At 41.1% G+C, this 25,366-nt stretch overlaps 1 protein-coding gene across 3 annotated transcripts; it reads right to left on the reverse strand.

Annotated features, from left to right (window-relative positions):
- Nucleotides 1-4,076: 4,076 nt before the first annotated feature.
- Nucleotides 4,077-17,617, reverse strand: stx10 (syntaxin 10). 3 transcript variants are annotated; one of them, XM_080881354.1, is made up of 9 exons: nucleotides 17,448-17,617; nucleotides 16,864-16,939; nucleotides 15,910-16,003; nucleotides 15,187-15,281; nucleotides 12,804-12,866; nucleotides 9,652-9,753; nucleotides 8,183-8,289; nucleotides 7,386-7,480; nucleotides 4,077-6,780 (listed from the first exon to the last, which is right to left on the reverse strand). In XM_080881354.1, exons 1-9 carry the CDS (start codon nucleotides 17,588-17,590, stop codon nucleotides 6,704-6,706), a joined length of 852 nt encoding a protein of 283 aa, XP_080737480.1. In that variant the 5' UTR covers nucleotides 17,591-17,617; the 3' UTR covers nucleotides 4,077-6,703. The 3 variants fall into 3 exon arrangements, with proteins under 3 accessions (XP_080737480.1, XP_080737481.1, XP_080737482.1); XM_080881355.1 differs by having other exon boundaries at nucleotides 16,790-16,939; nucleotides 17,448-17,561; XM_080881356.1 differs by having other exon boundaries at nucleotides 16,838-16,939; nucleotides 17,448-17,559.
- Nucleotides 17,618-25,366: the final 7,749 nt, after the last annotated feature.

The following is a 25,366-nucleotide window of genomic DNA, read 5'->3' on the forward strand; positions in this document are numbered from 1 at the left end:
GCTAGCTAGCCGTAGCATCATTATCTGTGCTAACAACATATCCTCCGCTTGGCTACCAAATGTTTGGTGTCTCTACTCATTTTCAGTTTTGAGTGCACCTGTTAGTGTAAATGTGAAGAAGTGTTTTGTGGTGCAAGAATACAAAATAGAAGCTAAATAGTTTAAAAGTAGAGTATTAAATAAGTTACTTCCCAGCAGGGAGATAATTCTCTGATGGTTTGTCACTATTTGAACAAATTTGCACTAGTGCAGGTTTAATGCTGAAGAGCAAAGTTTTCTTTTTAAACTGTATGGATTATAGACTCACAAAACCAAAGTACAAAGCCATAACAAATTCCAGAAAGGAAAACAAAAACTGATGGACAAAAGGCCAAAACACCCCCAAAAGACAGAGGATGTCTGAACACTTGACAAGTCGAAGTTGTAGAAATCGAGGGTGGATTTTTCCTGTGTAGGGGCCCTGCTGAGACTGTCGACACTTTTGTTGTGTGGTTAAAAACGGGCTAAACTTGAGAATAGTGAACAGGAAGTGGACGCAAGACTATACAAGATTGTAATCCTGAAGTGAAGCCTCTTGGTTTGTGTCTCGCCTTCCATCCCTCTGCTCAGCCAGCTTTCCTCCACTTCTTCCTCGGCGTAGCGGACCTGACCTCTCTCACCCCTTCTCCCGACCTCCGATACGGTCCTTGAGCTGCGCGAGTCTTTTTCCTGCTGTCTGCTGGTCTGTAGTCGTCTATCAGAAACATTTACTCTTCTCTTTCCCCAAATCCCCACACACCAGAGACAACACACATGCTCACAGATGCATAAATATCTATATATATACTGTATATGTATACATGAATACAAAACAGGCAAACCTCTGAGATGCCGAAGCTCGCACCCGCACACTCTCTGGAGGTGCTGCAGGACACGTGTGCGTGTGTGCGTCTTCGTGTCGCTGATGCAGTTTTTCAAAAAAAAAAGAAAAAAAAAGAAAAAGTACCAGTTTACCTCGGGAGCTCTCAGCCATAGCAGACCTTAATCCCCACAGATATCTCAGTGCTGCGAGCAGCTTCTGAACTGCTGTGGCTGCCGTTACAAAGCAGGTACATACTTTTTTTGTTTTTCAGGAACAAACCCAGGAGCCTCAGCAGAGCGCTCTCGGGCCATTTGAATGCATACAGTGCAGGGTTTTTACAGAAACGGGACACAAGCTGGGAGTCCATGTCAACACAGTCTTACCTCAGAATCATGCTTCAGAAACGGGGGCGGGGCTTACATATGATCATAGCAACCGTGAATGACTTTTTTTTGTTTTTAAGTTTTATTTCTTGTCTCTGGTGTTGTTGGGTGAAAACAGTCTGCAGATCTTTCTTTTCTCCTTTTTTTTCTTCCACTATAAATATATAAATATATAAACTGTACATTATGACATAGAAGCACTATCAAAGTTTGATTGTTAGATGTGCACTCGCAGCATGAGGTATTATTCTTTATTATTCTTCATAGCCCAGAAAAAAAAGGAAAAGTGAAATGACAGCTTTTGGAAGTTTAAAAAATATATATAAATATATAAAAATAACAAAAACAATGCAGTAGCATCTACTGATGTCAAAGAAAAATACCCAACCTCACCCCACCACACACACACCTCTCCCCACAGACCTTTACCCAAGCCCTGCCCCCTCTTCCCCCTGAACTCCATACAGATGATTGCCCAGATGCTCCCTCGAATCAGCCCCCACCCCCCACCCTGCTCTCCTTGTACATGCCAGTGTTTCCCTCATGTGTTCCAAGTGCCAATAACTTTGTGAATTCCTAACTGTGACCCAGTAATAAAGATAATTGCACATTAACTACTGTAAAGAGAAAAAGAAACCAGACTGATTAAAAATGAGGAAGAAATCTGAATATCTTAATAAAAGGTTTGTAACAAACAGGACTGACCTTACAGCGGCGTTGTGTCTTTATTTGCTGCGATTTACTTTTGTCCAAAATGCATCACCATCTGAAAAGGTGGTTACTTTAAAAACATGTGACCTCATTCAGTGTGACCACTACTGTATATCCAGGTCCCATGTTTATCATATTCACATCATACAAATAAAAACCTCATCTTTTACTCATAAAATGAGATTGGAAACTAGCTTTAGAGACTAAAACCTTTTTTTTTTGTACCAGGATGTAAACTTTAAGTTAATAATGGGTGTCACTGGGGAGCCTCAAGTGGTCATGAGAGGAACTGCAGACAGAAATCTGCACTCAGCTCAAGAGGTTACATTTGGCTAGAAATAAGAAATAAAAGCAGAAGCTTGGAGTCTTAGGTAGTGAACTAACAGAAATATGCTCCATCAAGTAAATACTTATTAGTAATATGATGTGAGTACTGGGTTTTGTGAGAGACTCAGCAAACAATTGTGCTAGGTAATGTGAGAGAGTGCATCTGTAAAAGTGGTCGTTTTGAACTAAATGCTAGTCTGGGCATGGTAACAGCGACAGTAACAAGATGCAGATGTAAAACCTACAGTTTATGACATCACAACTTGCTCTACCAGAGGTCAACATCCATGATTATTTACTGTTTTTCTGCTGTGTTTTACTTCTTAGTGTGGTCTTTAAATGAAACTGAAATGAATAAATAGTTTCCCAGACACAGCAGAAGATGTGCTGCCATTGGGTAGTGAAACATTCAATAATTTATTTTCCCAAAGCTGCTAATGAAGTCAGTTTTACACTGAACTTTTAAGCAGCGGGCAAATAAAACACACAATCATGTGACTGCCTATGGCGCCCCCCTGTGGTCAACTGAGGGAGGAGGAAAAATAACTGAGTTTATCTGCACTCTTTGATGTGTGATGTGTGCCCACAGATGTGCAAACCACTTCTTTCTTCAGAGAACACAGCCTCCTCAGCAGATCCACACACTTGTCCAGTGGCTAAATTAAAACTGTCACAGAGGTGTTGTGTAACACTGTGAGGCCTCTGAAGGGGAAGAGTCGATGCAATTCGCTTTAGCTGCATTTAGTTGAGCAGGCATGGAGCACACTGGACAGACATAAGTTTTCTGGCCTTCGCTGTACTCGTCTGAAAATGAAATTCAAGTTGCGGGGTGGAGGTTTGAACGCAGTCCAAGGGGTCAACTTTATTACCACACGTCTTAAATAAACCCTAAACTAAACTCATTACGCCACAGAAATGCTCCACACCTTATTCTCCAACAAAATTCAGTTGTTTGCACACATTTTATGAACATAGGGCTTTTCCTCCTTATTTCTTAGCCAAGTTTAGGCAGCCTTTTGAAAATAAACATGAATTCAAATAAACAATCTGAGCAGCAACTGCCCCAGGATGCATCTGAAGTGGGAGGAGGCCTTTGTGTGCACAGGTAAGCAGCTGCACCCCCCGAAATACACAAATATGAGGGGCAATGCTTTTTATTACTCGTTGTCATGGAAATGCAATGATAAATAGCAAGTGCTATTGTATGTTTAATATTGCAGGCTGGTGGAAAAGCATCTGGAGCTGCACTTATACACATGAGATGGACATGCACTTCTTACAGTGGAAAGAACAGGCACAATATTTTTCTCCCTAACATTGAAGTGTCCCATTTCCTGTGTGTTTTTTTTTTTTTAAATGTAAGTTCTCCCAATTGATAAATAACACCATCTTGAAAGGTGGCTTAGCATTTGTCACAGAAAAATGTGCTCAGTTTGAGCAGCTTCGGCTTGACTAATAAAACCCATCAGCTCCTCTCCCAGTTTCACAGGATGTCTGAAACACGCACGAACGTGTCGGTCTCCCGACTGCCGTCTGGTTATTTTAAGAGATGTGTGCAGTTCACAGAGCCTCCGGGGAGTAGCAGCGCGCTCCTCGCAGTTAAAGTAAATGTAATTTTACATAATGATTGCCGTGTGGCTCTCAGAATAACACGCAGGGATGTTTCCATTTTGCAAAGTGCTTCTCAATTAAAACTCAAACATCTGCAATCCAGTGAAAGCTTTTATCAGAGGAACAAATCACAAGAGGGAAGCCAAACTGCCATCCTCGAGACACACAGCCGAGACGCCGAGCGAGCACCTCAAAGAAGATAAACACTCAGGACGTTATTCGGTCATTTCAAGTTTAATGAAACTTATAACCACAATCAGCAATTTTAAAAAAAATCTCTGGATGCCAGTAACAGAACAATTGTGTGATTCACTTTATGCAGTTTGCTTTTTCCCTTCACTTGTTCTTCATACGGTATATAGTGTATATGACAGGAAAAGTTTACACTTTGTCACCAATGTTGCCCTTTTTTTCTTTTTAGCAGAGGCAGTAAAAACACAATGACATACTCAAACATCATGTGTGAAAAAGAGGACACGATGGCTACCAGTACTGTATTTTACACATTTACATCCAAAAATCCAAAACATACTCGTTGTAATAGCTGGTCATTCACACAGAATAAATACAAATGTGACCTTTGGCACTTTGAATATTTACTTTCATTAGCAGTTTTGAACCAAAGGTTAGTAAAAACCACTGACGTAATCGTGTTTAAACCTTTAGCCATGCTGCTCGTGTGGCTGATATTTTAACTCGTGCCATCCACCTTTTGATACTCTGAGAGGGCAACAAAAAGCTCAATCTCCCCAGATCCTAATCCCCCAGACTCCCGTTGTCCATGCCACGATGAATCAGAGCTGATTTGACAGCACAAGGGGGTCTATGTGATATTAGGGAGGGGGTCCTCATATTGTGGCTGATTAGTGTAAATGTGTGCTAGATGGAGTTCAGCACTGATGTTAACTGCAGTTATTATAATCTGAAATAATCTACTGCTAGTACCATTAAAGCTGCATTGGGCAAAAGCCCCTCCCACGAGAGGCACACGGGTGTGTGCGCTTCATTTGGGTTAAAAACAAGACAACATTGAGTTGAGGCTTCCCACAGGACTCACACCCTTTTCTTCCAAGTCCCCTGCTTAAATCCAGTAATCTCACAGAAGTCCACCACATTCCACTTCCACACAGATTTCATTCCTCCTGTCCCTTTCCCCACTTCCTTACCCCCGTGTGTCCTGATGGCACAAAACACAACTACAGGACGTGCACGGGTCCAGTCTCTTCTCTGACTACCTGCAAGTTATAATACGCTGTACAGTTATTTTGGAGTAATGAACCAAAACCATATCATCTAACCCAGCTTTAAAAACCAGGATCGGTGGGAGTGATCATCTAATACTTCAATTTGCACAGATCAGATTAGTTAACAATGACCAGTGCTGTAATTGCACAATCAGCTTTGCAATCAATTCAGCACCATCACTACATGAAACCTGTCAAGCACCTGTCTGATGTGCCGTTACATTATAATCATGTAAAAACAATTCCCAGGTTTAAGTGAAACAGTAAAAGGAAGCTCTCTGTTCAAAACCCTTCATGTGCCTTTACATTCATGCGCCTCCGTGTTGTTTCAGACTGACACGTTTCCCGGTTTTTGAGCTACTTGCCCTTCTGAAGCTGGGACAAGAGCTCACATTAACTTACACAAAGCTCTGGCAGTAAAGGTGCTTTCAGCCTTACCCACTCCTGCAACAGGCAAAGGCACCTGACCTCTGACCTACAAAACAAAGAGTTCATTTTCTCTAACTGGGTGATTAAAGCTTGAGTGAAGATATCTGGATCACACAGGATTAAAAATCAGATGCTTTGTACAAGAATAATTTCCATTTACACACAAAAAGCAAGTCAAAGCATTTACACAGTGCTGCAACACACCTCAGTGTGGGTAGTACTGCCTGACGTGACACAAAAGAATAGAAATGAGCCTCAGGCTCCAGCAGAGGGAGCTCTAAGCCTAAATCTAGGCTGTGTGGGGACATCCTGCCCAGCAACTATTCCTCTGCTCATTAGCTGAAGCTTTTCAATAAAAAAAAGAGAGGCAGAGCCATTCGCTTGAAGCCAAGGTTTTCTCTCTTCAACCAGTGAGGGTAACAAAGCCTTAGCCAATCGTGTGCTCAAATGTCTGCGGGGGTGCGAAGGAAGGTGGCCTTTGCCTCTCTGTGGCAGATCACTATCAGAGCAGGAAATGAATCATTTATGTCTGCTGAGTAAAAGAGACTCGGAATGAATCTGACAGGCAAAACCAGGATCCATAAGATCCCCCCCCACACACACACACACAGCTCAGCAGCACTTTTTACTAAACTCTTCATCAGTGGAGGGAAAACCTGCACACCTGCCCGATGCTGATTACTGCTAGCAAGGAGTAAGCTCCCAGCATGATTTACATCTAGGCACACAAACAAACTGCACATTTCAACATGGTATAAAAATAGATTTAAGGCAACACTGAAAATCCTCCCCCATGCTACTGCTGTTGGCTTAAAACGAAGCGAACTTTAGCAGGTTTGTGATTTTAACCCAACAGGAGCGGTCCTCCCCGAGTCCCTCTAACTCCAATGATAACCAAAATGCATCAAAATAAAAGACATAATACCACCAGGGTCCCCCCCCTCCCCGTGCTAAACTGTGCTGCTGAGAGACCAGCAGCACCCTCTCCACTAGAATGGCTGAAGTGGAGTGGAGGACCCATCCTCACTATAGCCTGCAGATCACCAGCTTCCCCTCAGCACAAAGAAAGGGAGTGATGGGAGGGGCTCTGTAACCGTCCAGCCATCCAGACAGGGAGGAGTCTGTGAACGGGGTCGAGAGGTCATAGACTGCTTATGTCAGAGTGCAAAGAAGAGGATGAGGACCACGATTAGGATGGCGACCAGGACACCGATGGCACACCACTGTCTCCGACCTGATGGACACAGCACAGGACATCATTGCGCTACAGTGTCGCAGAGCTTAAAACGACCTTAGGCAGCATAAAATATTACAGTAAACACACCGCTCTTTTTTGGAAGGAACTCAAGTTTTTGTCAAGCTTATTTTCTTTTTCCAACTAGCTTTGTGTCTGATTGGGCTACGACTGATGATTGAGAGCTGATTCAAGTACCCAGCATAATACTGAGGGTCACACAGGAAATGTTTTGGCCTTTTAGCGCTTCCCTTTCCTGTTTCTTCATTTCATTTCTGTTTTTACACACTGCTGTGGTTGCTGTCACTCTTTTTGACACAAGCTGTGTTCCTCACAGTTTTGTCTGCTATAACAGACAGAACAGGGGAGATGAAATGAATGAGAAACACTCAACGCTAAACAGCATTGCAGAAACTGGAACTAGCAGATAGGCTAAACTTTGAGAGCAATGTTTCAGGGTCTACAGAGTCACAGTTAAAATGCACTTCTCACAGCCCGCACTGACTGATTTAATTCATAAATCAGGCAGTGTCACTTTAACTAAATTAATTGAAGGTAAATTTTCTGTGAATGTAGAAAATATAACTGCTTGTGTGTAAACTCACTGCTGGTCATGTGAGACACTTTCTCCAGCTTCTTCAGCACAGAGTCCATGCGGGACGATGTCTGGTCCATCTCATCTCCAAAATCCCCCAACATCCTAAAAACAAAACGAGCGATACCGCGAGAACTTTAACATCAGCATCTGCACATTGTGACCTCACAAAGGCCTGGCTGTTGCAGGGATGTGGACGAGATTATAAGAGGATCAATGAAAAGTTGCCTTTGCGATTAAAAGGCATATCATCTTAATTTGAGGCAAAACGACAGGCTTTTGAGAAAGATCAAGACCAAAAGATTTGACCTTGGTCTTGATCAAACTGGACTGCGGCTCAAGACATTTGTAGTTTCAACAAATTTTGGCGATTTGTTTTAAACATTTGGATTCATTACAGCGAGTTACAGCAGGCTTTTGAGGACATTATTATATAAATGGACAAAGCTGTAAAAAGTTTAGTGGAAGAGGTGCTTTTCGGTGATGTTGGACACACCCGAGCCTGTAATCCAGTCAGGATTTAGATCAAGTACATCAAACAAAAACCTGAACCTGGTTTAGACTGTCAGGTGTTTGTGTGTGTGTGTTCAAAACCCACAATCCTGAAGTGCTGCTTAACATGGATGTAAACACTGTGGGGCTACGAATGCATTCAGTATTCAGTCCTAACTCAGCGGTCACACATGTGACATTTTTTATAGGCATCTAAAAAAAAGAGCATATGATGACTGGGACACACCTTTATGTGTTATTGTGTTTTCTCAGCCAACTGAGGAAAAGCTCTCAAAGGTGTGCATGTGTACTCACACGGCCTGCTCATCGAGCTCGTCTCCGATCCGTCCAGACATGTCTTTGAGGACTCTGATACTGCCCGACACCAACTCCAGCTGCTCATCCTGCTCCTGCATGATCAACTACACACACACATACACGCACCCATCACTTCAAAGGACAGACTTACATCTCTTTACTGAAGGTTTTCCATAATCCTTCAACTAACCTGAACCTAATCCTAGCCTAAAGATCTTCACCCTTAGATGTAGACGCCAACACTTGTGGGGACACAAGAAAGACATACAGGCCGTGAATGTGTTCCCGGTAAAGTTTAGTTACTTTTTATAGTTTGCTCTCTTTTAAATCACATTTCTGAGGAATGAAAATTGCAGAGAGAAAGAAGAACCTCCATTTGCACGTTTTCCACCCGCAGCGAGAACACAGAGCTCTGAAACATCACAAATCATTACTATTTTTTTCTTTCGTGTATTGTATTTTCCGTTCTATACCACATTTAAATGAATGTCTTTGGACATATGAGCTCTCATTGAGAGAACAACTGCCCCAACCTCCAAGATGCAGCCCCCCCCCAAAGATTCACTCTTGTGTCAGAACTGACTGATTCTTTTCCGCTGCCTCTCTTTGGTCTGGATGTCATTGCTGTTTCCATACAGAAATACCAGTTTAAAACCAACACACACACACTGGTTCAGCCTCAGTCACTCACTGCTTCTGACCCACTCTTGGTACAGAATTACAGTATTGGGAATTATTGAAATTCTATTTCCCTGCTTGGTAAATCTGAACCTTTAAAAAACAAATATGTTTTTTGTGTCTCAGTGAACAGTTTGTATCGAGGGTGCTTCTTTTCAGAATCTCTACACTAACCGTTTAAAGAAAAAAAAAGTTCCACTAAATCATTTCATTGAATCAAATCATACACTGCTACAAACCCCCCGCAGTGATGTCAACGCAGAGGAGACCACATCCTTGCTGAGGTAATGAAACAAAAGGTCAAACTTTTCTTTCATTAAAAAAAAAAGACATGAAGAAACACTATTTCTTACTAAATACCACAACTTGACACAGGATGTGTGATCACACACTTTCATCACCAATATCAGCGCACACCGCAGGAAGTAGAAACCCACAGCTCATACTGTCTTTCACTTCACTCACAGTGTGATACTTTGCAGCACGTCTCCTTCACCTCACTGCTACGCTGCAGCAGCAATCCTTCACTGACGAGCTTATCTTTCACTCCTTCTGTGTGATCCTTTGATTAAAGCTTTCCTGTCATCTATCACATGACAAACAAACAAAATATTCCGATGGGACTTTTCATGAATCCTCGTTTTACATGTAATCATTTGTCACACAACAATATCTCCTTTAGTCCCTTCCCTTTTTTCTTCTCATTTCTTCTCATGCTTCCCCCATCTGAGGCTTTTGCTTTCCTCTTTTTTGGCTCTACATCTGTTCAGTTTCAGCTGGTCTCTTACCTGCTGTTGCTCCTGCTGCTCCTGGATGTATCTGGAGTTTGCAGACACCAGATGAGCCTCCAATCCTGTTGACCTGTCCTGGCCCGATGAAGTCAGCAGAGCCTGGACAAACACAGACACGAGACTCAGCCTTTGCAGAAAATTGGGAGTGTACGTGTATGTTTGTGTGTCTGTGTGCTGTAGGAGTTTCCAGAGGAGAATTATTGTTGGAATAATAGGAGTTTGACAGCTTTTCAAAACACAAGATGGTGCAGTTATTCATTTTCTGTGGCAGATGGAAACTGATCTGTCTGTCAGGATTTCTCAGCTAATGTAGAGCAACTTTTGCAGTAGCATTGTGCTCCATTAATATAGCTCGTGCCTTATCATCAATAGAACAAAAACAAGAAATCCTCCATGATAACGGTGTCCACGTGAACTACAGCGAGGCTCGTTTGTGAGTTATGTAAGGTGCGGCTCGTGATGAATGAATGGGCATTAAGAACATAATAAACTGAAGTGAAGGGTCCTCTCTCTCATAAAACAAGGTTATTGAAAATATGAAGCTCCAGCAGCCAAAGTTAGCAGTGGACTTCATTTACTACCAGGTTCATAGAAACCTTCTTACTTTCTTCAAAGAATTAGCACACATGTAAAACCAGCACATTTGTGATATTTGGACACTGGCAAATTTTGTTTCCTGTGTGTGCCTGTTCATCCTGTTTTCAAAGTTTAAGAAACTAATAGAGTAGAAAGAAAAACAGTAAGAAAAAAAACAGCAGGACCAGAAGAAGGAAGCAGAAAAATGAAAAAAACATTTTTACACACTGAGAGAGCAGACGCCTTACATCAGTGTAACAAACTTCAGTCTTATGTTACCAAAAAGACAAATTGTGCAAACTTTTAGTAAATACAGCTATGAAATCAATTTAAAAATCCTAGGTGAGATTTTTCACAATTTATTTTGTGTGTTCGAAAGATTTTTTGGAGAAGTTGACCTTAGACCTTGAGGTCCAGGTCACTGAGATTTAAACTCATCTGAGATCTTTAGTAGCTGCACCTATGACATGAAGTTCAAAATCCTACATCACCTCATTCTCGAGTTATTGTATTCTCAAACCTGGGAGTTCGGGCCAAGCACCTGCTCACCCAGCGGGTGACAATACCCCATCAGCCTTTTACGGCTGAGGGGTAAAAACTGAGGTGAGAAAGTAAACGGAAATGCAATGTAGGATTCAGACAATCACAATAGCTTAGTCATATTTCTAGGGAAGTGTAGCTCAGATTACAGGAGCAGATTTTTACCTGGTCCTGTGCACGACAGGTGAAAACAGATGGTGTAGATGTAGAAGTACGCTAATTTGGAGTTCCACAATTCAGACCCTGTACCTCAAATTGCATTTTACCCAGTAGTGTGGATATATATATATTAGGGGTGCAACGATATTCGTATCGATATTGAACCGTTCGATACAGTGCTTTCGGTTCGGTACGCATATGTATCGAACAATACAAAATTTGTAATTTATTTTATCAACTTTCCTTCTGACGATGCTGTCTGTGTTGAGCGCTCAGTGAATCTGCGTTCGACTACTCCGCCTAGGCTGCACTGTCGAGCGCAGATCCACTGAGCGCTCAACACAGACAGCATAGTCAGAAGGAAGAGCGCAGGGCAAGCTAGCAAGACAGAAGTTAAGCTCCCCTTGCAACATGGACCTCCCCCACCCTCATTCAGATCTGGCGTTTGGAATTATTTTGGTTTTCATGTGATGTATGACCCTGAAGGTAAGCGAGTCATGGACTAAAGTAAAACAGTATGTTGGATGTGCCATGCAATGCTCAATTACATGGGTGGGAACTAGTGTGTTAGCGCAGTTAGCTCGTTAACGTGTTGGCCGTCTAGCCCCACGCACGGGGCGATCGGCGGTAGCTCGTTAACGGAGATTTGCCGTGTTGTGGCGTTAAGGTCATTTCAACGAGATTAACCTGAAAGCACTAGTGGGAACACAACGAATATGACTGCACATTTACGCCGACATCATCCTAGTGCAAAGACCAAAACAACAAGCATGCTACTAACTTTAGCCGAGTCATTTAGACAGCTGTTAGCACACGAGTCTCCTTATGCTGCTGAGAATATAGCCCAGAAGAAGCGGATAGTATAGCTTTTATTTTGGAAAGAGACATTTCTCTGTAATAAACTCTCTTTTCCAAAGATGAGTCATTCCTCAATCAGATACAGGGCTCGCAATATCGCTAGCCCGACGTCCTGGAGCTAGCGATTTTTTCAGTCGGGCTACCAAAATCTATCTCTGCCCTGCCCGTCGGGCTATTGTAGGGAGGAAAAATATATGTCAATGCTTTTGCATTCTTTCAGAAATGTAGCTGGGTAATTATGTCATTGGCATCGGTGAGCCACTGTCAATATGTGACATATTGAAATCGCGTTTGAATTTGCGCTTGTTTTTTGCTTTCACTTTGCAATCGCGCGAACTGTGTATAGAGAGCGACAGCACTGATTGGTGAGTGATGATAATTTGTGCACCAATTCCTCTGACATCGTCTTATTAATCGTTAGCTTACTATGCAAACATGACAAGTGAAATCTCCCGCAGCAAGCTTAAACATGTGAGAGGTTGATCGCGCAGAGAATCGCTGAGCTTATGTGAGTGCGTGTGTAAAAGCAGCAGGATATATATATTTTAGTTCTGCTGAGCCAAATAAGACAGGTCAGGGTGAAGAAGTGACAGCCAAAGAAAAGCTTACCACAAAACGGAGAAGTTATGACAAATCAGACTATAAGGCAAAAAGAAAGTACAGCTTTATGGTTTCATGGACAAAAGAATTTCTGTGGCTGCAATATGACGAGCTAATTAACCAGGGCTGCACATAAGTGGTCCGCAGGTGCAAATTCGCTGTCAAAATAAAAAACACGCACAAGGGTTAGGGTTAAATTTAAAAACTGTACTTTTGAGTTAAAATATATATTTATAATTTTAATAAATGACAAATTAAAAAGGCATGAACATTTTTTTTGTATCGAAAAAATATCGAACCGTGACACCAAAGTATCGAACCGAACCGTGAATTTTGTGTATCGTTGCACCCCTAATATATATATGTTATGTGTACACAGTGTGTGTGTTTTGTTTTATGTTTACATCTTCACCAACCTGTCTGTTCTTCTTCTCTGCCTGAGCCACAGCAGAAGGGCTGGACAACTGATCCTTCATGTCCTATACAGACACACACACAAAAAGCAAAACACAAATAATTACACCTCTCATTTCACAATTTGTCCCAATAGCAGCAGAAAAATCCTTTTAAAAGCTGCCTCAGTGCAGACATGTTCATTAATGAGATTTTCTGTGCTGCTCCAGAATCGCTGTCAGGCAAATCAAAATGTCAGAAAGTCTTTTGTTCCTTCACAGCGGAGCTCTTCTGTTTGGCTCCGGTGACTCAGTTCTCCAGGCCTATTTTAAGAATGCCACCTTTGCCGTTAAGTCGTAATAAAAACTGACTCATCTTTTCCATTGTGCCTACAGCTTGGACACTGATTTAAATTCATTAAAAGTCAGGAGCTCAACAGCTGCAGCGCGGTTAAATATGTCGACAGGTAGAAATAAACTGTGTATGTGGTTACAATAGAAACAGGGAAAATGAATAAATAAGTGTTGCTCGGCTTTGGGAGCTGCTGCTTTGACTAATGTTTGACTTTGCCTCTACTTTATTGGTAACACTGGAGCTGCAAAGACACAGCGGAGGCCTTCCAGGGAAGCAGCTGTCTGCGCTCCATCAAGAACACTTGTAGCTACTGGAAACCGATTTCAAAATAAAACATTATACCCTCAGCGTAGGTATAAGCTAAAGCTTGTTAATTAAAATCAAATAAGAATAGCTTGTTTTTAATTATTATTATAATACTAGATGAAAAATATTCTTTTGAAAAAGGCTTCTGATGGATCTGGGAGTACTACGACTTCTGAACCATTTATGAGATAAGGCCTAGATCACCTGACGCCAAGGAGTTTTTGGAAAACCCCACTGAATGATTACTCAGTGTGTTCAAAATAATAAGTGTTTGTTAGTCATACTGTGTTTGTGTGTAAATATGTTGCAGAAGATTAGAGCACAACTTATGAGTCATCAAAGCAAAGAAAATACTGGTAAATCTAGTTTCTCATTTTCATTTAGATAAGGGCTTTATGTTTAGGCAAGAGTGAACAATAACTCTGAAATTACAAAAATTTGGACAGTGAAGTACATTGCTCAAAAAAATTAAAGGAACATTTAAAACACATCAGATCTCAACAAGAAAAAACTTGCTGGATGTGGGGTTATACTGATACTGGGTATCATGTTAGGAATGAAAGGACGCCCCATCGTTTGATGGAAATAAAAATTATCAACCTTCAAAGGGCTGAATTCAAAGACGTTCTGACAAACCATCACTAACCCACCAGCAAACAGATCATGCGGAACGACGTTACAGGCAGCGTAATGTTCTCCTTGGCTTCTCCAGACTCTTTCACGTCTGTCACGTGTACTCAGGGTGAAACGCACAGGGTGCCAGTGGTGGAGTTGCCAGTTCTGGTCTTTTAAGGCAAATGCCAATCAGGCTCCACAGTGCTGGGCAGAGAGCACAGGACCCACTAGACCACATCCTGCACCAGGCCACCCTCATGATTGTTTGGTCAGAGATATTCACACCAGTAGCCTGTTGGAGGTCATTGGAAGCTCTGGCAGTGATAGTCCTGTCCCCCCTTTCACAAAGGAGCAGATATTGGTTCTGCTAATGTGTTACGGACCTTCTACATTCCTGTCCAACTCTCCTAGAGTAACTGCCTGTTTCCTGGACACCACGTCTCCACCATGTTCGTCAAACTGTGCTGGGAGACAGCAGAACATCTGGCAATGGCTCATATTAATGTACCACCCTGGATGAGCTGGACTATCTGTGCAACCTCTGCAGTGTCCAGGCTCACCTCATACTTCCAGTAATGACACTGACCGTTAAAAAATCTCAGCGTCCTCCACCTCCAGTCCTGTTTTGGGGGTTGTCTCATTGTTGCCCCTCTAGTGCAGCTGTTGTTAACTTCATGAACATCAAAGCAGCTGAAACTGATTAACAACCCCGCTGCTACTTAACTGACCAGATCAATATCCCACAAGTTTAAATGACTTGATGCTGTGCTCTGATTAAAGTGTTCCTTTCATTTTTGTGAGCAGTGTAACATGCTGGATAATAAATGTTTTGTATTCAAGGGTAAATACAGAGAGACTTTTGACAAAACTCCAGATCATCATGTTTAAGCAGATATCACTTTATCAGGTACACCTTTGAGACTTAAAGCAACCGTATCAAATAGCTCTGCTATAAATTAAGAAGAGGACAACTATGTTGTTTCATCTACAATTTGTCATCTGCAATGTTTTATTCATGTCATTCACAAATGTTTATTGAGCACACAACAACAAAAAAAATACCACAGGACTTGATGTCTGAATATACAAGAGTGTGGAAACAGGAAAAAAATGAATTCAGGTTGAAGTTACCTGGACAGACTTCCTGGTTCGCTCCACAAAATCTTTCCTCTCCTGAAGTTCATTATCACCCAGTCTGAACTTCCCTGGATTTGACTCCACGATGCCTGAACCAGTCAAGGACCCACCAACAAAATGGCTCAATCAGTGCTACATCTCTTACAAGAGTGATACATGGTACTTAACGCAAACCTTGTGGAGAATTTCACAAATGCAAAGATAGCACCAAAATCAGATGTGGCGGCTGATTCATACATGAATGTTCAGGTGACCACTGTCTAGAGACAGTTTTGGTATGACTGCTGTGCAATTACACCTGCTTCTAGAAGGACTTGTGTTATGGTGCTGACCAGGTATTGCATTAAATTTCAGGTATTCTGACAACCTCTTGACTCCCTGGATTCATTTCACACTTATTAATCCGTCTCCATCAGTGATGACAAAAACCCCACAAGAAGTTCAGGCATTTAATAAAAGCTTGCCTTCTCTTCTTTTCCATCAGCAGTGTTTCCTGATATGTTCCTGAGTGCTGACAGCGACTTTTCAAATACTTCTATGGTAAATTATTATGTAACTAAAATAGTTCCAGTTTAGGAGACCAATCTGATTAAACAGGACGAAAACAGGAAGACAGTGTGCACAAAGAACCTGTTTGTTTTAAAAATACTGCTCATCATATGATGACAGTGCCATTGTGGGGCATTAGGAAGCCATTTGTTCATGCTTCAAGGATACTGATGGTTTCACTGAGGTCCTCTAGGTCCCAGTCTATGGCCCTCAGACAGTTTCTCAGTTCGTTGGCGCTCCAGTCTAGTTCATCTCGACTCACCTGAAACAAACAGACCCGGGGCAAATTTACTCATCCAAAGGTGTCAGAAACACTGGCATTGATTATTTTACAATTTTCTTTTTACAATTTTCTTTTTGGCCAGAGGGGCCGATGGCACGATATGGCAGCCTCGCTTCTGTCAGTCTGCTCCAGGGCAGCTGTGGCTACAACTGTAGCTGCCTCCACCAGTGTGTGAATGTGAGAGTGAATGAATAGTGGAATTGTAAAGCACTTTGACGCCCCGAAAAGTGCTATATAAATGCATTCCATTATTATTATTCTTTTATAATTTTGATTTTTTTTGTTTTCTGAAGTGATTCAGATGACATGTGACATCTCTTCTGTTCTGGGTCAATCTGATCCGCAACATAACAGGGGGGTTAAAATGCTAAAAAACAAACAAATAAAACTAATACTTCGAAAAAACTTTAAAAAACAAAAACAGAGAAAACATTTTCATAGTCGAATCAATAAGAATGAGTAATAATTTTATTCCGCAGAAATAAAGTGGGGGGGCAGGGGTTTAAAGGTTATTTTAATGCAATACTTGTCCAAACATTTATGGAAAAAAAAATTGGACATGTGCATACCAGTTCCCCTTAATTCCTATGAAATATTTAAGTGTCCAAGATACCTTAAGGCCCTGCAAAACTTTGGGCAGTATACACATCCTATTAAAAACACGAGAAAATAAACCTCACACAAACAGCAGTGAATTAGATGCCATGATAGCTCGATAAACGCGGGATTATTTCCAGTTACAATATTTAAAACTATAATGAACACCTGATGACCCTGAAAAGTTGTGTGCCATTCCTGGCAGCATGTTTGTACCACGTGAGTCAGCCCATGAGGCTCACCCGTGTCCCCTCCTGCAACAGCTCCTCCCATCTATCAAACAGGCCCCGAGCTCGAGACAGGGCCTTCTGCACCTCCCTGAACAAAAACACACAACAGGAACATTATCAGCGCGGAAAATCATAGCCAGTTGACTTCGCCCTTTAATCATTTAAAGTACAGGGGTGTTTTCCGAACTGAGCACTGCAGCTACGCCCCTCGGTTAACCAAAACAAACCCCAGTTCCCATGCTTCCTAACTTCGCAACGACTTTAAAGTGCCTGACCACAGCCAGTCCCACAGCTGGCCCGTGTTTTCACTGACAGCCAAGTGGGGTGTGGGTAGAAACGGATTTCAGTGAGTGCTGAGTTCATCGCTCTTATATAAAAAAAAAAAACCAAACTCACTGCGCCCCTCTGCGCAGCTGCTACAGTAGCACTAATGCTAACTAGCTAGAGCTAGCCGCTGGGCTAACTTCTCTGATATAACTTTGCTTTGAGGGGAAAAATAGCAACAACCCCGCGTAACTAACACTCAACACGCTAAAAGCTGTAGTTAGTTTATAACAACGCGAGCTTTCACGTCTCATTTAGTTTTCATTTCTCACCCCTTCACAACGAAAAATGGGTCTTCTATCGACATGTTGTTTCCTTCCTCTTCTAGTGATGGGTCGTTCGCGAACGAAATGGCTCTTAGATCCGACTCTTTGACGTGAACGACGCGAGCCGGCTCCTTATCGCGAGCCGTCATGTGGGTTTTTTTTTCTTTCTCTCACCCTCTCTCTCTCTCTCGCACTTTTTTTCCGCTTCACTTCGCACCTGAGCCTTGTGCTTTACGCTGGGCAGAGGGGGGAGGGGCGGTAGTTACACTCAGTAGCACAGGAACAGAGCCAGAGGGAGAGAGAGAGAAAGAGAAAGAGAGCCAGGGACAACAACGTCACATTAGAAAGGTATAGTAATCATCCACAACTATTTTCGGTTGCAGATGATAAAGGAGTCAGAAAATTTATTCATGCAGGTCCATATGACAGAGAATATGCATCTTCTTTTTGTTTTCAAATTATAATTTATATTTAATTGTGTTGTGGTTTGCAGTGTTTTGTGTTGTTTTCACTTTAAATTTGTAAAAGGAAAAAGCTGAAAATTTAAATAGTTAAAAGTTGAAATGTGAATAGTTGATTTTTGTATTATATGATTTATTTATTACATTTTATGTGGAGTGAAAAAATAAAAGTATATTTACAGTGGCCCCTACAGACAAAGCACATACAAACTTCAAATCACGTACGAACTCTGAAGCACGTACAAACTCCAAAACACGTAAAAACACGTACAAACTCCAAAACACGTAAAAACTCCAAAACACGTACAAAAGACAACAGAAGTGCTCCAGGATGCTGGGCGCAGTGTTGAGCTTTTGTTACCTCGTGGCTACACAAGCCAGCAAGTACCAACGACCGGATTTGGTGTGTGGTAGTAACAGGTAAATGAACTTTTTTTTTTAAATTATTTGAATATATATGAGTGCCTGTGTATAAATACACAAACAATACACACATGCTTTCAATTGTGTAATTTAAGTGATCTAGTAGCTCTGCTTTGGAAGTTCAGTTCATGCTAGAAATGTGTTTTGGAGTTTGTACGTGTTTTGTCTCTAGGGGCCACCGCATATATTTATATATAAACATATACAAATAAAACCACTTTTTTTTACGTTAGTAATTCCTTTTGTGCATAATTTTATATTATTGTTAATAATAAATTAATTAAAGCAACATAACAACCTGAAGAGCCGGTTCGGAGCCGAAAGAGCCGGCTCTTTTTAGTGAGCCGAACCGAAAGAGCCGGCTCTCTAAAAAGAGCCGGAAATCCCATCACTATCCTCTTCACACCTAGCGCATGCGCACGTCACTGGTAGCGCACGTCACTGGTAGCGCACAGACGTAAAAAAGACGGGGAGGGGAGGTGGAGAGTTGGGGGTGGTATGGTAGTTATATAACTCAGCTCAGTAACAGCTATGCAGGCGCTGTCCGAGCCTCTATTTGCTGGGACTTCGTCACAAGCATAAACACAAAGGACAAGAATAAAACAGTTATAAACAAACAGGTAGATAAAACAGGTATGGGAGCTGGACATAGTATATATTATTTGATTGATTCAAGTACAAAGTGCAGACCATGTACTGCAGATTTGGAAAAGGTAATGGAAAATTCTGTGAGCAAGAGGGGCAAAGTCCATCTGATGATGACAACAGTTTCATGGAAAGTGCTTTCGCCAACCTCAGTGTGGAAATCTGACCTAGGCTGATGTGTCATTGGACACTATGGAGGTCCTATTAGAAATTAATTTGAGACAATCCATGAAAATGGTGAAAGAAAAAAAAGGGATAATAGCAGGGTGTTGCTAGGGGAGAGAAAAAAAGCATGCTCGGCAAATCCTCCACAGCCGTGTTTGCATGCCTCCGTCCTGTCCCACCCATTTGTCTCTATTTCTGTGGGCTTTTCTCAAGCCCACCCTGTCCTGCCCAGCTCCTTCCTTCCTTCCTGTCGTCATCCTGCACTCCCCCAATTCCTCCCATCCTGTCCTGAGAAAATTCACAGCTATAGCTATAAATGTCCCGTCTTCTGTTCCAGGTTCTCTCAGTCCAATGGAGCACGTTTGGAATGTGGCGGCACGGCTGATTCTCATCATTGTCGGCTTGCCAATGACAAATCTGCAAATCTGACAAACTGTGTGATGCTATCGTGTTGATACGCAACAAAATCTGTGAGGAATGTTTGCAACACTTTGTTGAACTCGTGGTGACTGTTCTTATTTAAAAGACTAAACTCTTATTTTAGTACAGCTGAAAACTACCAAGCTGATCAAACGAGGAGTAAATTTGCCCAGTCAAGCATCTGAAGCATCATCAGTGGAGGGTGTGAGGAGCTTTCAAAACTCACCAGATTTTTTAAAATAAAAAAGTGTGTTTTTTCCCCCCTGTGTTTGGGAAACATGGTGTACTACTCCTTTTTAAAAAACACTGAAATCTGGCTCTTCTAGGTGTCATTTAATAAGGACCAGTGAGGCATCCTGTTCTCGTCTAGATGAAACTGTAGTATGAAATCGTATTTTCCCCCCTTGTGGAATAGACTTCATTTCTTTGTTTTGAAGATTTGATTTGATTGTGAAAGGTCAGAAAATAGTCTCTTCTTATCGTCCATTTTCCGACTGCAATCAATTGCACAAACGTCGAAGCTTAAAGATACAAGTAATTGTATCTTTAATCACAACATGTTTTAGTCATGTTTACATAGTTGGAAAAGGGGGTTTTCTGATTATCAGTATGCCTTTTAACTTGATGACCTCCCACTAGCTGTGGGAGGTCATTAGCTATGTGTCACTGGAACACAGGAGTGGTTGTAGACAGCGGGCCTATGTACACATAGATATTCCACCGAGGATCATAAACACATTGAAACAGAATTTCAATGGAATACGATCACTGATTCTGATTCCAGTAATAACTACTCATCATCTACAATATTTCTGACCAGTTTCACATCATATTAGGTAAAAATCTTCTCTTTTAAAACCAGGGTTTTTTGTAAGTGACCCCAAGTTTTTGAGGGGTAATAGCACCAAGTCAACATTTACACACAAGTCACAAGTTGATTTAAAGTGCTGTTGTGTTCGCATAGCCGGTACTATCCCAGGCTTTCAGTTAGCGTGTCATAAATGTGATGTCATAAAAGCTTATCTAGATTTACAAATTCCACAAACAAATAGAGAGGTAACCATTGCACATGTAAACACACGCACACAAGAAAGAAGAATCAAAGTTTGAATGCCTTTATTATCCAAAAAGCTTTCATTTTCGTCGTTTGGAAAACTGTCTCCCTCTGTTGCATTTAGAAGCCCTGCTCTTTGTTTATGTGTGCGTCATATGTAAACACATTTCTGGACCATCATTAGGCAGACAAATGTTTGAGCCCCTGCCACACAGTTAGTGATTATACAGCACAACACAGTCACAAACTTTTCACAAATATGCTTTAAAACTAGTTGTAGTCTGTACAGTTTCATGTCCACCATCCTTCGACGTTCTGTTTGAACAAGAGGAAAATACCTTCAAAAACCCCTTTGATAAAAAACTGATACGAGGACACGTTTCTGATTCTTACAAATTCCATTCGTTCTGTCACTCGATCTGTCGCCGTTGCTTCAGTACTGTCCAGCTCAGCTGAAGGCAGATCTGCCTTTGATGGAAACCTTGACTCATTTTTACCCTAACACCGTGATGTAGCAGGAAAATCTTCTTTAGCGGAACAAAACAAGATCTGAACTCAACCAAATCATGCCGGTATAAAAAGGGAAACTGGCTCAGAGTCAACAAGCAGGAAAAAACAGTCAGAGAAGCGAGTCTAAATATAGAAGTCTGACCCATTCCTTTGTGGTGCCTTTAAGTGCTCCCAGTAAGAATGACCTAATGCAACTTGCTGCTGCTAAGTGCGTTCGCACTTCCTCGCAGACCGAGGTGATTTATTTAAACCACTTGTTTTTGTCGAGGCACTGATTTAAAGTCAAGGATGCTGGAACCACAGGGTGTTTGCAGCTTTTGGTTACAAAATTAACAAAAATAAAAAGTAAAAAATGATTTCTTGGTTATCACACAGTTAATCCTTTGTCAAGAATCAGAGCCAAGTGTAAATCAGCTCTATTGAGAAACTGCATCTGCTTTTCAAAGCTGTCTAAACGTCTGCCATTTATCCACTGGCTCGTGAGAAAGCAGGTATTATTGCAGATTTTGTTGCATTGTTACGAACACTAGCACAAAGAAAAGGAAGTGCAGTTACACAGAAGACTGCAAGAGTACTTATAACTGTGTGTTTTGCTTTATTTTTTTATTTTGTGTGTGTTGTTTTCAGTGTCTCATGGGAAGTGCATGATGGGAAGTGACAGTACATGTGGGCCTCACAAGAAATGTGTAGCTCAGAAGGAGATGTGCTAATCTATAGAAGCTTTCCTACTGAAACAGACAAAAGCAGTTCACAACAGAGATGCTGGGACTGGAAAAAGGAAACACCTGAGTGTGCGACTGTTGCATATAAGAATCAATTCAGATTTATTTTCCGCTTCCCATATGGAAAAGAAATAGTAAAAATTTATAAAAGACTTGCATAAGATGTGGCCTATACTGAATCATATAAGGCTTATATGGTTTACTCATGAAAGTGGCCACTTTCTCATTACTTTCATATATTGTTTTAGTAAGTATCCAAAACATACAAGTTTCATTTATATAATTTTTCAAGGGATCTTATATCTGTTTTCACTCTTGTATGCTTTTCATACAAGTTTCACACAAAACAGATACAAACTTTATAAGATTTATTTATATCTTTTCCTAAAGTAATTACTTTGTTTACCCGGAGGAAATGTTCAATCAAAGTTGCACTCAAATAAAAATAGAGTTTGTAAAGCTGCAACCTAATAAGTAGAGCGTGTGTGTGTGCTTTTGGATTTACAGCAGGTTTCTCAGCAGGTCTTAAAATCAGGTAAAGACAAACTGATCATCAGCAAGAGTGAGCAACTAAGAAAAAGCAGAGGTTTTGAAAGTTCGCTGATCTGGAGCATTTGGGTGTGTGATAACACAACGGCGAGGAGGAAAAACCTCTACAATGGAATTAAAGAAGAAGTTGCTGCCCATCAGCTTGGGATGGGTTATGGGGCATTTTCAGACAAAATGAAGTCTGTCATTCTACAATGAGAAAGATTATTCAAAGATTGAAGACAGTTGTCAATCTCCGCAGGAGTGGTGGTCTAAGCAAATATACTCCAAAGTCCGACCAAGCAATGCTAAGAGAAACTGCAAAAGTCCCAAGAGCTACATCTCAGACTCTCAGACCGGCCTCAGCCGGTATGCGAAACATTGAAGTTCACGACAGCACATTTAGACAAAGACTGAACCAGTATGGCTTGTTTGGAAGGGTTGCCAGGAGAAAGACTCTTCTATCTAAAAAAACCCCAAAAAAAAAACCCCACGGCAGCTTGGTTTGCAAAGCTGAACAAATCACAAGACTTCTGGATCAATGTCCTGTGGACAGACAAGACCAAAGTGGAGATGTTTAGCCATAATACACAGGGCAATGTTTGCTGGAAACTAAACACAGCAGATCAGTATAAACACCTCCACTGTCAAGCAAAGTGGAGGAGGGGTGATTTAGACCTATTCTGCAACCACAGGACTTGGACGCCTTGCAGTCACTGAGTCAACGGCGAACTCCTCTGTTTACCAAAGTATTGCAGTGTCACATCTGTCTGACAGCAAACGTTGGAAAAAACTGGGTCATATAACATGGCAATGATCTCGAGAACACCAGCAAATCTACAACAGGAAACAGCCTGACTGAAATGCTACGGTGGGACCTTAAAAGAGTTGTGTAAATATGAATGCCTGCAACTGTCAATGAACTGAAGCTACACTGTCAAGAAGAGCGGGCCAAAAGCCCTCCACAACAATGTGTGAGTGTGATGAAGTCGTGCAGAAAACAAATGCTTCAAATTATTGCTGCTAAAAATGCTTCTAACAGTTATTGAGTCATGGGGTGTACTTGTATTTTTCTTAGATTTTCACACACTGCTTCCACATTTTGGTTCAGCTTTTGTCAGATGACGACGTGGTGTAATATGTGTCATGCACTGTTGTTTATCTAAGGTTGTATTTATCTATATATATATATTTTTTTAATTTGGGAAGGACTAAATTATTTTTTATTGTCCTGATAGGTAAAACTTTGGGATTAAAATAGGGTGTACTTTCTCTTTCCCTTGACTGTGGATATCCTACTGAAGAGCATTAACAACCGTCCTTAAAAAATAGACGATAGCAGCTATGGCGCTTTAAAATGTAGGCATATGTTAATAAAATCTCAGCCATTATATAATGTTCATTGTAGCAACTGTTTCTATGCTTTCCACCTGTAGTCTGCTTTGCCAACTAGGTCATCTCCCAGCACTACCAACCACTGTTTACTGTATCCTATACAAAGAATTACTGCGCAGTGAAAAAGCAGGCCCTGCCCTCTAGTCTGCTGCGCACACACACACACACACCAACTCATACTCCCCGCTTCACATTTGGCCTTAGGCAGAGGCAGTGTAAGTATAATCTCACATAACATTGTCACCATAGCGACGGATCCACAGACCTCAAGTGAAGTCATGTTTAGTTGTTTTCTTTGCTTAAGATCTGCTCAGCTTATATAGCTCATTAAACGTGCATACTAGGAGTAAAATGTGATTATAAAAAAAACAAAAACAAACTGCTAACAACAAATCAGTTTATTTTTTTACAATTTTTACTGATTCAGACCAAAAACTTACGTGATTGTTGAAAGAAAGAATGCAAGTAGTTTATTGCTACTTGCATTCTTGCAAGTAGCAATAAACTTTGATCATTTGCTTTTCTGAACATTTAAAGCGATCTCTGATAACATCTTTGTGATCTTCTAATTCTATTCTTTTACCCAAGTGTAAAGTAAAATCTATCAAATGTAAAGCAACCAGCTAAAACGACAATGTTTTGTTGGCAAAGTCATAAAAATATATTGCAGCTATTGCAGCCCACTTTATTGCCCCTATTCTTTTACACGTCCAGTAAATTGTATAGTTGGAATAACAAAGAAGACAGTGCATGCAGTGCAAGCTGTATCCAATATATTGTTTGTGTTTCTGGTGCCATGTCCACGTCATCAGGGAAGGAAAAGCAGTGATGGGAAACGTTTCCATGGTTACCGCTTGCATGTTTTACAGCACTTGAGGGCGATGATTACCAGTGTTAGTGATAACGAGTGTAATTGGGATGCCGCGCCAATGATTATACTGCACTGACTTGCAGTTGTGTGACAGGCAGAGTTACGTGTGGGCGTAAAAAAAAATGAAAATGAGTGCCTGACGAGAGGGCATAACTGTAGTTGTACTAAGTTATGGAATTTGCCTGATTTCAGGTGTATGAGTTCATTTTGTTTGATTGCTTTACTATTTCTGTCCTCCCCCACACACCCCTCCACACACACACACACACACACACACACACACACACACACTGAGATGCTTCAAAGTATAAGAAATTCATTTTTCTGCTTTTTAGTTCAAGTTTAGTTTAAAACACAAATTTACAAATATATTGATAATGTCACAAAGCTGTGTCCATCTTTTATATACAGTCCATCATCCCCACGTATTAACCTTAAACTGACCTTTACTAAATACCCAGAATTTGCATTTAAGCGTTTTTGTAGAAAAAAAAAACAAAGCAAACTCAGACAGGTTTATGACACAAGTAGGCTAAGTGAAAATATTTACTTTTGTCATGCTGACTTCTCTGATGCTGCAATCTGAATGGAAGAAATAGCTCGTTGTAGCTTTTATGCCTTTTTCCTTCACCTATTGTCATATTTCATTGTCCCTACCAAATAAAGGGAGAGATAAATAACAAAATGATTGATAAAAGTGCGTGCACATCCGTTTGCTCTCTGGAAAGACT

Source organism: Rhamphochromis sp. 'chilingali' (assembly GCF_963969265.1).
Source record: "Rhamphochromis sp. 'chilingali' genome assembly, chromosome: 4".
NCBI lineage: Eukaryota > Metazoa > Chordata > Actinopteri > Cichliformes > Cichlidae > Rhamphochromis > Rhamphochromis sp. 'chilingali'.